This window comes from Schistocerca nitens, chromosome 1, assembly GCF_023898315.1.
Source record: "Schistocerca nitens isolate TAMUIC-IGC-003100 chromosome 1, iqSchNite1.1, whole genome shotgun sequence".
Classification (NCBI taxonomy): Eukaryota; Metazoa; Arthropoda; class Insecta; order Orthoptera; family Acrididae; genus Schistocerca; species Schistocerca nitens.
In genome coordinates, this window is record NC_064614.1 from 39,757,823 (window position 1) to 39,772,813 (window position 14,991).

Below are 14,991 nucleotides of genomic sequence, written 5' to 3' on the forward strand. Positions count from 1 at the left end.
TGAACATGCGTTTTGACTTCTCTGAGTCCAAAACATGAAGTAAAATGGCTCTGAGCACTATGGGACTTAACATCTAGGGTCATCAGTCCCCTAGAACCTAGAACTACTTAAACCTAACTAACCTAAGGACATCACACAACACCCAGTCATCACGAGGCAGAGAAAATCCCTGACCCCGCCGGGAATCGAACCCGGGCGCGGGAAGAGAGAACGCTACCGCACGACCACGAGCTGTGGACAAAACATGAAGTAGTTCAAAAGTATCTATTCTCAAGCAAGTCCAATAAGTGAATGTGCATAGCAATATATTTTCAACTGTTTAATAGTCTTTTTACAATCATCACAGACACTAACACATCAAAGAATACGACATAATTATTTGTTGAGTTCTCCTCACACCTTTTGTGGTGCTGGCGCCAAACACTTGTCGTTGTCAGTGACTTGCCCCTCTTACTGTCTTCTTATAACAAACTTCAGACTTTAACATAGAAACAGGTGGATCGGTAGAAACGTTCTCACTCTCCCGCACTCGTACCTAAAAAATTGGGTGTTGGAGGCAGTTGAGGGCTGAGTGTTTCTAGAATTTACACCGAAATTCTGGAGTCACTACACTGTGCTTGTCAGAAATACTCAGCTGATGCAATTTAAGCTGTGCTCTTCGCATCCTGCCTAACCATACCTGTGAAAAAAAACGGCAAGAAAGTTTTGACGACCAACATTGTGTTTGAAAGCTTAGCTTTCCTTGTAGCTACACTGGTGCATAGTAATTTAAACTTTTCCTATTTGTGTGAACATGCTACTAAACAGTGGTGTTAGTGGCTGACTGCGTCATGTGTCCTGTGTTCTGAGTCATTGCTGTCATTGGCTGGTGAGATCAATGTGACTTGAGCTATGCTTGGCTGACAGAAGTGCAATACAGTTTTGATTTCAGTGCTTAGGAAGCTAGCATACTGTATTTGATGGAATTCATATTTATACTTTCATAATATCGAAGTACACAGTGTACACTTTGCTGCGCATCAAAGATCTCTCCAAAAAGAATTTTTTCTTGTCTGCGTACACACCCTGTAAGATTTACTGAACACTGTTGCTTATTTTTTGGCAGATATTTGCAATTTCATTTTTTAATGTGTAGCTGGAGTCATTCCGAGCAAATTATACTCACCACAGCTCTTATGTGACTCACAATGTGAATGTAAAGTGGTTGGTTGTTGTTGCCCATTACAAAGAAAATTATTTTAAAGCTGAATTTTTCGAGCCTATTTGATAAAGCAACGCCAAATTAGTCTATTCTGCTACTAGTTTTTTTTTCGATATTTATTGACAGGCACTGCAACACAGGGCTTAACTGGTACTTCAGTAGCAGTCTTTGCCTGACTTTTCCATCTCGCGAGCCGTCCTGTCTTGTGCTGTCTGCTGTCGCCATGCAGCAGAGCTGTTCAGTTGCTGCTGGGGTATAGGCTGTTTGTTTTCTGTGTTCTGCTGCCCTTGTTAGTACAAATTGTTATATGAATATCACACTTGGCTAATTTGGTACCACTATGGAATGGGCATGAAACACTCCTCTTTGATATAAAAGTAATTTTGTTTGTAGCAGGTGTTGGACATTGTGTGAAACTTTATGTACGATATTTGTTTGGGATGCACATTGCAAAACCAAAATTGCAAATATCTGCAGAAACACCAGGGAAACTGTGCCTGACAACTTTTATATGTATTCCAAAGAAACCTGCATACCTGGTGGTAGATTTAAAAACAAAGTACCACCATGTATTGACAACCATTCACTGTTTCATATGCCACCTACCATTGGCATTATTTTTGATAAAAATGGAAATTATTGTTACATCTTGCTTGTGATCCCACACATTGGTTTGGGATTTGTGTTTTGTGATGTGACTGATAACTCACAGACTGCCTAGCTGGTAACACTTTATTCTTGTGTACAAGCTGTTTAGCTGCTAACTAAAGTGTGGGAGAAAATGGGCCTGTTTGAAAATAAAATTACCGTGAAAAAAATCGATCTCTCAGTAAAAATATGTGGCTTGCATTTCTATAATTTTCCTTCCGTTTCTATATACTTACCATATATTTTTGAACAGGAAATTGAAGAGGCTTGCAAGAGAATTAAGCGAGAAATTGACAATCTGGGGCCTGAAGTTGGTGAGTTGAAGTGTATTCCATTGTACTCTACACTTCCACCAAACCTGCAGCAACGGATCTTTGAGCCAGCACCACCAAATAAACCAAATGGAGCTATTGGCAGAAAAGTTGTTGTTTCAACAAATATCGCTGAAACTTCACTCACAATAGATGGTGTTGTGTTTGTGATAGACCCTGGCTTTGCAAAACAAAAAGTAAGTCAGTTTAATTAATTTGTTTATCAATAACTTACTGTACATACAAAACTAAACTAGTTGTAGTGTTCCTCTTAGAAAATTTGATTTTTAATGTGTTGGGTTAGCAAGAAAGCATTGTTATAAAATGGTCACTATTTTTCACTGATGGCGTGAAAGAAATTTGTTGGCCGTCACAGTGAAGCAGTTACTCATCTGAATGAACTCTTGATGTATTTGAGTGGGTGTAAAACTGTGTTCCTTAACTTTTTCGTGCTCAAAATTATGTCGGGGGATGTCTAGAAATTTTTTCATTTTAATTAATTTCTGTAAATCTTGTGGTAGCATAATATTGTTTTAGTATTTCCTTTTTTATTTTCAGAAGATATATTTACAACATAGAAATTGTTTTTAAGTGACTTCGTCATGACCTTTGTATCAACTAATTTTAACAGTCGAAGATGATAGTGATGTACTTAAAAATGTACTACTTAACTGTGAACCCCATTCAAGAAAATTTAACAGAAATGGTTTCTCCATACTTTCTCTTCAGAGAGTTTTGTAGTGTGAACTGAGATTTCTTTATTTTTAACTTTAGGTATACAACCCAAGAATACGTGTGGAGTCTTTACTGGTATCGCCCATCAGTAAAGCTTCAGCTCAGCAGCGAGCAGGTAGAGCTGGTCGAACAAGGCCAGGAAAATGCTTCAGACTTTATACAGAAAAGGCATTTAAGCAAGAAATGCAGGATAACACATATCCTGAAATTCTGCGGTCAAATTTGGGATCTGTTGTTTTGCAGCTTAAGAAATTGGGAATTGATGACCTGGTACATTTTGATTTCATGGATCCACCAGGTACAGTTTTGTGGTATAATACATTCACCATACTTTTATTTATGAACAAAAATATATTTGTGAATGACTAGGTCATTCAGGCTTTTGCACCTGTTTCATGAAGTGTTACTTGAAGATTTCAAAACACTTCATAACTTGTGGGTAGTATTGGAATCTTAAAAGGATATAAATATTCAATGGGTTTGTTAGAAAATAACTTTTTCTGTTACTGGTTGACATTTTCTTTTTATTTATAATTTCCTTGCCGTGTTTCAAGAAATGTCTCAAATTTTCAAGTGCATTTTCCATGTGCTCTGCAATTTTTTCCTGATGTTTTAAATTTGTGAGGTCCTCCATTGTTCTTCTGTTGCTATTTAAAAGATACCAACATTTTCTCCACCGACTCCAGTTCCTGTCCCTTTACCACACAGTGCCCTGCTCATCACTAATGATGTCGCCTCCCTTTACACTTAACATCCCTAGTTCCCACGGCCTTACCACTACTGAACACTACCTTTCTGAACAACTGACAAATTCCAAACCAACAACCTCCTTCCTAGTCACCATGAGTTACATCCACACCGACAATTACTTCTCCTTTGAAGGCATTACCTACAAACAAATCCTGGGTATGGCTATGGGCATCCGTATGGCACCATCCTATGCCAACCTATTTTTGGGCCATCTAGAGCAAACCTTCCTAAACACTCATAATACTAAACCCCTCAATTGGTTCAGATTCACTGATGCGATCTTTGCAATCTCGATTGAGGGTGAGGACACCCGATCCACATTACTCCAGAACCTCAACTACTTCTCCCCCATTCATTTCACCTGGTTCTATTCAGCCCAACAAGCCACCTTCCCAGATGTTTACGTCCACCTCAAAGATGGTTACATCAGTACCTCCTTCCATACAAACCTACTAACCATCAGCAATACCTCCACTTAGACAGCTGCCATCCATTCCATACCAGGAATTCCCTTTCATAAAGCCTAGCCAACCATCGTCATCCTGTTTGCAGTGACAAGCGGTCCCTCTTGATATATACCAAGGGTCCCACAGAAGCCTTCGCAAACTGCATTATCCTCCCAACCTTGTACAAAAACAAATCTCTCCTGCCTTATCTTTCCAGTCTCCCACCACCTCCCAAAGTCCCACCACCTGGCCACATAGGAGTATTCCCCTCGTAACTCAAGTCCCACACAGGACTGCAGCAACCAAATTATATTATCTGCTAAGGTTTTGACTATTGCTCGTCGTGCCTTGAAATGAGAAATGTCCTGCCCACTATCATTTCCACCCCACCAACAGTGGTATTCCACCGTCCATCGAACCTACACAGTATACTTGTCCATCCCTGCACAACCCCTGCTCCCAACCCCTTACCGCATGGCTCATACACCTGTAATAAACTTAGATGCAAGAACTGTCCCATACATCCTCCCACCACCAGCTACTCCAGTCTGGTCACAAACATCACGTACCCCATAAAAGGCAGGGCTAAGTGTGAAATCAGTCAAATGATCTACAACCTAAGCTGCAACCACTGTACTAAATTTTATGTGGTTGTGACAACCAACAAGATGTCTGTCCGCATGAATGACCACTGACAGTGTGGCCAATAAAGAAGTGGACCACCCTGTTGCTGAGCACGCTGCCGAATATGATAGCCTTAATTTCAGTGACTGCTTCACTGCATGTGCCATATGGATCCTTCCCACCAAACACCAGATTTTCTGAATTGCGCAGTTGGGAACTCTCCCTGAAATATATTCTATGTTCCCGTAACTCTCCTGGCCTCAACCATTCTTAGTCATTGTTCTCACCCATCCAGCTGCTCCTCATTTCCCATTCCAGTGCTACACAGCCTTCAGTCCACTACCATACCCAGTCTTTTTACTTCTCTCCATGTCCCCTACCCCTCTCCCCTGCTCTCCGTCTAACCTGCACTTAGCTGCCCTCCCCTCTCCACCTCATCCTTGCATGCCCCCAGCAGCACTTCACTGTCCGCCACCCCTACTCTACTATCCCTCCCTGACCCAGCCTCCTCCTTGCCCCCACCCAATCGCCACTCCCATCATGCACTGGTGTTGCTGCCCGCAGTGTGGCTTCAGTTGCCGGAGACTGTGTGTGTGTGTGTGTGTGTGTGTGTGTGTGTGTGTTGTATTTTTTATGAAGGCCTTAATGGCAGAAAGTTTTATTTGCGACACAGTATGGGGAGTGGTGACTATCCTTTTCATAATATTGTTACATTCCATCCTGTGTTCTCTATTGTTTGAAAAGGTCTGACAATATTTCTATATATAGACAACAAGCCAATGCATGAGTACGATATACTTGGATACAGAGGTCATTTATCTTATAATCTTTATCATTGTTTGCTTATACATTTTTACAATGACATTTGTGTCGGTACATTTCTGTTTTCATTTACCAAACAATGGAAAATCTAGGATGGAATGTAACAATATTATGAGAAGGAAAGTTGCTACTCTCCATATAGCGGTGATGCTGAGTCACAGATGGGCACAAAAAAAGACTTACACAAATAAACATTTCGGCTATTGGCCTTCAACAACAATACACACACACACACACACACACACACACACACACACACACACACCTGCAGTGTTAGGGAACTGAAACCACACTGCAAGCAGCAGCACCAGTGCATGATGGGAGTTGCGACTGTGTGGGGGTAAGGAGGAGGCTGGAGCGGGGAGGGGGAGGCATAGTATGATGGGGGTGGCGGACAGTGAAGTGCTGCATGTTAGACTGAAGGACGGGGAGAGGTGGGGAGGGGGAGGGAAGTAGCGGGTATGGAGAGAAATAAAGACTGGGTGTGGTGGTGGAATGACGACTGTGTAGTGCTGGAATGGGAAAAGGTAAAGTGCTGAAGGGTTCTGTTTAAGTATACTTCCAAAGCATCTGAGGAAATGAACTGTTTCACTTTCTTCAAATCTGAATATTGGTCCTGATTACACATTTTTTATGTCTTTTTTTGTTATATATATCTAAAAACAAAGATGAATATAACAGAGGGAAACATTCCACGTGGAAAAATATATCTAAAAAGAAAGATGATGAGACTTACCAAACAAAAGCGCTGGCAGGTCGATAGACACACAAACAAACACAAATATACACACAAAATTCAAGCTTTCGCAACAAACTGTTGCCTCATCAGGAAAGAGGGAAAGACGAAAGGATGTGGGTTTTAAGGGAGAGGGTAAGGAGTCATTCCAATCCCGGGAGCGGAAAGACTTACCTTAGGGGGAAAAAAGGACAGGTATACACTCGCGCACACACACACGCACACATATCCATCCACACATACAGACACAAGCAGACATATGTCTCTCTGTTATATTCATCTTTGTTTTTAGTTATATATAACAAAAAAAGACATAAAAATGTGTAATCAGGACCAATATTCAGATTTGAAGAAAGTGAAACAGTTCATTTCCTCAGATGCTTTGGAAGTATACTTAAACAGAACCCTTCAGCACTTCACCTTTTCCCATTCCAGCACTACACAGTCGTCATTCCACCACCACACCCAGTCTTTATTTCTCTCCATACCCGCTACTTCCCTCCCCCTCCCCACCTCTCCCCGTCCTTCAGTCTAACATGCAGCACTTCACTGTCCGCCACCCCCATCATACTATGCCTCCCCCCTCCCCGCTCCAGCCTCCTCCTTACCCCCACACAGTCGCAACTCCCATCATGCACTGGTGCTGCTGCTTGCAGTGTGGTTTCAGTTCCCTAACTCTGCAGGTGTGTGTGTGTGTGTGTGTGTGTGTGTGTGTGTGTGTGTATTGTTGTTGAAGGCCAATAGCCGAAATGTTTAATTGTGTAAGTCTTTTTTTGTGCCCATCTGTAACTCAGCATCACCGCTATATGGAGAGTAGCAACTTTCCTTCTCATAATATTGTTACATTCCATCCTAGATTTTCCATTGTTTGGTAAATGAAAACAGAAATGTACCGACACAAATGTCATTGTAAAAATGTATAAGCAAACAATGATAAAGATTATAAGATAAATGACCTCTGTATCCAAGTATATCGTACTCATGCATTGGCTTGTTGTCTATATATAGAAATATTGTCAGACCTTTTCAAACAATAGAGAACACAGGATGGAATGTAACAATATTATGAAAAGGAAAGTTGCTACTCTCCATATAGCGGTGATGCTGAATCACAGACATATGTCTGCTTGTGTCTGTATGTGTGGATGGATATGTGTGTGTGTGCGAGTGTATACCTGTCCTTTTTTCCCCCTAAGGTAAGTCTTTCCGCTCCCGGGATTGGAATGACTCCTTACCCTCTCCCTTAAAACCCACATCCTTTCGTCTTTCCCTCTTTCCTGATGAGGCAACAGTTTGTTGCGAAAGCTTGAATTTTGTGTGTATATTTGTGTTTGTTTGTGTGTCTATCGACCTGCCAGCGCTTTTGTTTGGTAAGTCTCATCATCTTTCTTTTTAGATATAAAAACGAAGATGATGAGACTTACCAAACAAAAGCGCTGGCAGGTCGATAGACACACAAACATACACACAAACGGTTGCTTCATCAGGAAAGAGGGAAGGAGAGGGAAAGATGAAAGGATGTGGGTTTTAAGGGAGAGGGTAAGGAGTCATTCCAATCCCGGGAGCGGGAAGGCTTACCTTAGGGGGGAAAAAGGACAGGTATACACTCTCTCTCTCTCTCTCTCTCTCTCTCTCTCTCTCTCTCTCTCTCTCTCGCACGCGCGCGCGCACACACATCCATCCGCACATACACAGACACAAGCAGACATTTGTAAAGGCAAAGAGTTTGGGCAGAGATGTCAGTCGAGGCGGAAGTAAAGAGGCAAAGATGTTGTTGAATGACAGGTGAGGTATGAGTGGTGGCAACTTGAAATTAGTGGAGGTTGAGGCCTGGCAGATAACGAGAAGAGAGGATATACTGAAGGGCAAGTTCCCATCTCCGGAGTTCTGGCAGGTTGGTGTTAGTGGGAAGTATCCAGATAACCCGGACGGTGTAACACTGTGCCAAGATGTGCTGGCCGTGCACCAAGGCATGTTTAGCCACAGGGTGATCCTCATTACCAACAAACACTGTCTGCCTGTGTCCATTCATGCGAATGGACAGTTGGTTGCTGGTCATTCCAACATAGAAAGCTTCACAGTGTAGGCAGGTGGGTGCTTTCACACGTGGCTCTGCCTTTGATCGTGTACACCTTCCGGGTTACAGGACTGGAGTAGGTGGTGGTGGGAGGGAGCATGGGGCAGGTTTTACACTGGGGGCGGTTACAAGGGTAGGAGCCAGAGGGTAGGGAAGGTGGTTTGGGGATTTCATAGTGATGAACTAAGAGGTTACGCAGGTTAGGTGGACGGCAGAAAGACACCCTTGGTGGAGTGGGGAGGATTTCATGAAGGATGGATCTCATTTCAGGGCAGGATTTGAGAAAGTCGTATCCCTGCTGGAGAGCCACATTCAGAGTCTGATCCAGTCCCAGAAAGTATCCTGTCACAAGTGGGGCACTTTTGGGGCTCTTCTGTGGGAGGTTCTGGGTTTGAAGGGATGAGGAGGTGGCTCTGATTATTTGCTTCTGTACCAGGTCGAGAGGGTAGTTGCAGGATGCGAAAGCTGTTTTCAGGTTGTTGGTGTAATGGTTCAGGGATTCCGGACTGGAGCAGATTCGTTTGCCACGAAGACCTAGGCTGTAGGGAAGGGACCGTTTGATGTGGAATGGGTGGCAGCTGTCATAATGGAGGTACTGTTGCTTGTTGGTGGGTTTGATGTGGATGGACGTGTGAAGCTGGCCATTGGACAGATGGAGGTCAACGTCAAGGAAAGTGGCATGGGATTTTGAGTAGGACCAGGTGAATCTGATGGAACCAAAGGAGTTGAGGTTGGAGAGGAAATTCTGGACTACTTCTTCACTGAGTGTCCAGATCATGAAGATGTCATCAATAAATCTGTACCAAACTTTGGGTTTGCAGGCCTGGGTAACCAAGAAGGCTTCCTCTAAGCGACCCATGAATAGGTTGGCATACGAGGGGGCCATCCTGGTACCCATGGCTGTTCCCTTTAATTGTTGGTATGTCTGGCTCTCAAAAGTGTAGAAGTTGTGGGTCAGGATGAAGCTGGCTAAGGTAATGAGGAAAGAGTTTTTAGGTAGGGTGGCAGGTGATCGGCGTGAAAGGAAGTGCTCATCGCAGTGAGGCCCTGGACGTGCGGAATCTTTGTGTATAAGGAAGTGGCATCAATGGTTACAAGGATGGTTTCTGGGGGTAACAGACTGGGTAAGGATTCCAGTCGTTCGAGAAAGTGGTTGGTGTCTTTGATGAAGGATGGGAGACTGCATGTAATGGGTTGAAGGTGTTGATCTACGTAGGCAGAGATGCGTTCTGTGGGGGCTTGGTGTGTATGTTCGTGTTTGTGTTTGTTTGGGTGTCTATCGACCTGCCAGCACTTTTGTTTGGTAAGTCTCATCATCCATGTTTTTAGATATATTTTTCCCACGTGGAATGTTTCCCTCTATTATATTCATATCATTTTTTTGTTATATGTTAGATGTAAAGAATCCAGTTTTTAATTTGTGGTTTTTGAAGATATTTAAAACTTCCGTGATTCGCTGGTAATAACTGGAATGCTAGATATACATTTGCTTGTATCTTCTGTAGTGCAGTCTGAGTCTGAGTCTTTCCTTACTTCGCTGAGTCAACCATGGAAGCAGTATAGTTATTGCTTTGTCTTTCACTGTTGCATGTTGTTTTTTAAAATTTTCTTTAACTTTCTGGTACAGCTCCAGAAACCTTAATGCGTGCATTGGAGCTGTTAAATTATCTGGCTGCATTGGATGACGACGGCAACTTGACAGATTTGGGTGCGGTCATGGCAGAATTTCCTCTGGATCCTCAGCTGGCGAAGATGTTGATAGCGAGCTGTCAGCACAACTGCTCCAATGAGATTCTCTCCATAACAGCTATGCTGTCAGGTAACATGCAGGACATGGTAGAAAGTGCCATCTTATTCACTTCTTTTAAATTACAACAATCTGTTTGTGTTTGTGGCAGTTAAAGTCACAAGTTTCTGAAAGCTGTGGTGTTAGGCACAAAATCTGTTGTTAAATTTTGTTGTTGTGGGAAGTAATGGCTGTGATCTGTTAGACAAGTGGGCTTGTGGGTTTGCTCAGGCAGTTTACCACTTAGACAGATTGAATTATGTCCTACATTAATGATAATTCATAGACTGAGCAGAGCAGGAAACATTTGTAAGTTATTTTGCAAGTTATTTTTATTTATGTTTGAAATCACATTTAAGATCAAAGCAAATTTTCACTCATAATAGTAAATTACTAGTATAAAAAACTGCAATATGAAAATGTAGGTTTACACTCATACATGTACAATTTAAAAGTATTGCTTCTTGCTACTTTTGAGAAGAACACAACCAAGATCTGATTTATCAGTCAAATGCTTTATGTTTACTTGTGTCTGATGTCATGTAGCATTTTATAAATGCTAGTATTTTAGGAATGACAAGTTGTTCCACATGGATTGATATTAAATTAACTATTTTATTTATTTATAATCATAATTTCAGCTATTGTGCCGTTCATTTCTTAGCAATTGTACACTCTTAATCTGGGTAATAGTTTAATGCTCCCATTCCAATCACGAAATTGGTTTTTGGAACTTATTACTCAGGTAATAGGTACCGTGTACAACATTGTAACACTGAAACCTTTAAAATAGTTTGCATTACTGCACTTTTTCTGTGAATTGATAAACTTGCTGGTGTATGTCTTGCCCCAGATTTTTTCTCAGGTTTCTCGCAGCCGGTTAGAAACATGATGTTACAAGAAAATAACCCTACAAATAAATAATTCATTCTTATTTTTTGTTGCCAACCACAACTTATTTACTTTACTTTCCACTATTATATCGTATTTGATCAAATCAAACAATGGAAAATACATTGTCATATTTGACTAATATATCTGAGTAAAGGACTGCAGTCAAGAGCACACGGCACACTTGGTGCTGAAAATATCACAGCTTCCAAGTTGGAATAGTGGCACTATGTCTGTAGTAGAAAGACTGTGCACTCTGCAGTCTGCCTTGGTTAACTATTAGTAAAGAAATGAATAATATCAAACAAGAATTTACATTCAGCCCCAGTCAAGGTTGATGTGTGGAGGCACGATAGTTACAGGAATAAACTGACTGCACGGAACTGTCGGTGCACAACAGGTTGCGAAATAGAACTGAAATTGCCTATTACAGTGGCAAGACGTGAACAGTACCCATTTCTTTAAAATTTACTGAACTTTTAATAGCAAGAAGAAATGCATTGTGATAAAAACTCAGTAGTTTCCTCGTTGCTGTGAAAAAGTGATTGATAAAAAAATTTAGTTTAGTGTTGATTAACCTCTTCTTATTAGAAATTGGTGTCCGGTGTGGAGCATATTGTTCGTTTAGTACGACTCGGTAACAGTGTTACTGTAATAGTTCTTAAATACACACACAACAAAATTTTGCATCACCCAAGTTCCCAGAACTCCTGAAGATAGATGTTGACTGTTCAGAGATGCCACTAAACCCACGCAAAGATGTAAACAGACATGCATGAGCAGTGCCTATTAGACAGAGGGGATTCTGACAGCCGAACAGTTCCAGTCGTTCCACCACGAAGGAGGTGCACGGCCTGTATCTTTATTTCACCATGCCTAGACGGTCAATACCGCTGTTAGATTCTGTCTGCACTGTTACTTTATGCCAGGAAGGGCTCTCAACAAGGGAAGTGTCCAGGCGTCTCAAAGTGAACCAAAGGAATGTTGTTCGGACGTGAAGGAGATACAGAGAGACAAGAACTGCTGATGATGTGCCTAGCTCAGGCTGCCCAAGGGTTACTACTGCAGTGGATGACCGCTACCTACGGATTATGGCTCAGAGAAACCCTACAACAACGCCACCATGTTGAATAATGCTTTTTGTGGAGTCACAGGACGTTGTGTTAAGACTCACTGTGCGCAATAGGCTACGTGATGCGCACCTTCACTCCCAATGTCCACAGTGAGGTCCAGCTTTGCAACCACGACACCGTGCAGCGCGGTACAGATGGGCCCAACAACATGCCGAATGGACCGCTTGGAATTGGTATCACGTTCTCTTCGCTGATGAGTGTCGCATATGCCTTCAACAAGACAATCGTCGGAGACTTGTTTGGAGGCAGCCCGGTCAGTCTTGACGCTATAGACACTGTCAAGCGAGTGCAGGAAGGTGGAGGCTCTCTGCTGCTTTGGGGTGGCATTATGCGGGGCTGACGTACCGCGCTGGTGGTCTTGGAAGGTGCCGTAACGAATGTATGATTTGTGAATGCCGTCCTCCAACCAATAGTGCAACCATATCAGCAGCATATGGCGAGGCATTAGTCTTCATGGACGACAGTTCGTGCCCCCATCGTGCACGACTTGTGAATGACTTCCTTACGGATAACAACATCGCTCGACTTGGGTGGCCAGCATGTTCTCCAGGCACGAACCCTTGGGAGATGCCTGGGATGGATTGAAAAGGACTGTTTATGGATGACGCAACCCACCAACCATTCTGAGGGATCTACATCGAATCACCATTTAGGAGTGGGACAATCTGGACCAACAGTGCCTTGATGGACTTGTAAGTGGTATGCCATGACAAATACAGGCATGCATCAATGCAAGAGGACATGGTACTGAGTATTAGAGGTACCTGTGTGTACAGCAGTGTGGACCACCACCTCTGAAGGTATCTCTGTATGATGGTACAACATGCAATGTGTGGTTTTCATGAGCAATAAGAAGGGCAGAAATGATGTCTATGTTGATCTCTATTCCAATTTACTGTACAGGTTCCAGAAATCTCGGAGTCGAGGTGATGCAAAACATTCTTTGATGTGTGTATTACCCATTCGTAATTGTTAGTTTTTGCTTGATAATGGCACAATAGCTAAAATCACCGTTGCAAACATATATATCTCATAACACTCCAGGCAGAAAAGTTGTCATTTCTATTATCTGTTCATTTCAAAGAACCATTAATTTTTTATGCCATAGAGCAACCACAGTGATCGCAGTAAATTATTTATATTTTCTTCTGGTAACTGGTTTCTCTCTGTATGACCATCTTCGGGCCAGCAGCTGAAAGTGTTATGCAGTGCTGGACAGGTGCCATCTGGTGCTACACAGCACTCCCATGAACCAGCTCCACAAATAATCTGGAGTCTCGTTTTGAGATGGTTGTATGGACCGAAGCTGGAATTACAAATAAGTTAATTTATTGCGAACTGTAGTGCTTTTTATTATTAAAATTTCCACAAATCATTTATTTGCTAGCAGAAGAGATTTTCAGCAAGATATTAATCATTTACTAATGTTTTTGCAACGAAACACTGTCTGTACGATGCACAGTGGTGGATTTGGTTTCGTGTACATTACTCTGATTTTTATCAGTTTTTTATATGTATTATTAGGTCACTGTCTTGTCTTGTCTGTCTGTCTGTCTGTAGTGTACAAACTTTGCAGTTGATTTGAAACAAATTCCCAATGAGCTAGTGACTTGAAATTTTAAACATAGCTCACTTTCTTCTTTGGTTTATGGGGTGTGGGGGGGGGGGGGGGGGGGTTGTGAAAAAGATTGGTAATGCCTGACAACTCGACTGCTCTGGTGCTCTGGAAGACCGGTGTGTTGTGCGGCTAGTATCAGAATGCATTCCAGGCTACATGCAGGCAGAGGGGGATGGCTGAGCAGACATAGAGAGGAAGAGGAGATGTTACAACATGCATGTACATGGGAAAACTATGGGTAGGCTAATGTGTGTGTGTGTGTGTGTGTGTGTGTGTGTTTGGGGGGGGGGGGTATAAATGATCTCATCAAAATACCAGAATTTAAAATCCATTGAGAAATATTACACACGTAAGACAAAGTAGATAAATTTGGAATATAACACAACTTTGAATGGGACAAAATATTATAAAATAATTTCTCCTGATCCTGTAAAGATTCATTACACCAGTCAGACAGTCCCGAAAATTTGTGAATGTGAATTTTTAATAGCTGTGACGAATTTTGTAAGATTTATTATGAAAAATGTGGGGCACCTACAATACATAATTGATGCATGAGTAGTTCACCTGCTAACTATTATCAATTGTATGTACCTGTCATTTTTCATTGTCAGTCTTACAATTGTTGTCATAGCTATTAAAAATGCACAAGCACAAAGTTTCAGGGCAATATGTGTGGTACTAGGAGAATTTTTTTTTAATTTGATTTAAAAATGTGTACATTAAAAATTTATTTTATTTCAATACAGTTGAACCTGATTTATACGTAACACTGTCCCGTGTAATTCTTATTTATCTGTAAAGTTTTTGTCAGTCTTGACAAAATATAGTTTAAAAACATGTTACATAAACATTTACTTGTATGTAATACATTTTTACATAATTTGCTGTTATACGTAACAAATTCCAGTGAAATAAATTGAGTTTTGCATAATTGTAATTAGTGAGTGCTGTTTGGAAAGAAGCCCTGTGATATTTTGTATAACTTAATTGACTTAAGCAAGTACAGATAGTGGGTGGTGCTGCAGAGACAAGGGTCAGACACACAGTTAACCAGAGCCAGCGGCATGGAAACACACACACACACATTCCAGGCACTCTTTTCAGTGCAAGAATTTCTTTTGTATCATTCATTTGCTTTCAATCACCCATGGAGAACAGAAAAAGGAAAAGTTACACTAGATCAGAAAGTAAAATTCGTATGAGAGGGGGA

The 14,991-nt window shown here is 41.7% G+C and overlaps 1 protein-coding gene across 1 annotated transcript in view; it reads left to right on the forward strand.

Moving 5' to 3' along the window:
• LOC126240963 (putative pre-mRNA-splicing factor ATP-dependent RNA helicase PRP1) overlaps window positions 1–14,991 on the forward strand; it is an 80,009-nt gene that overhangs the window by 41,717 nt on the left and 23,301 nt on the right. The window contains exons 8-10 of the mRNA XM_049947966.1: window positions 2,103–2,357; window positions 2,935–3,193; window positions 9,978–10,169. Coding sequence (XP_049803923.1) covers window positions 2,103–2,357; window positions 2,935–3,193; window positions 9,978–10,169 — 706 coding nt within the window. The remainder of the gene's footprint in view (window positions 1–2,102; window positions 2,358–2,934; window positions 3,194–9,977; window positions 10,170–14,991) is intronic.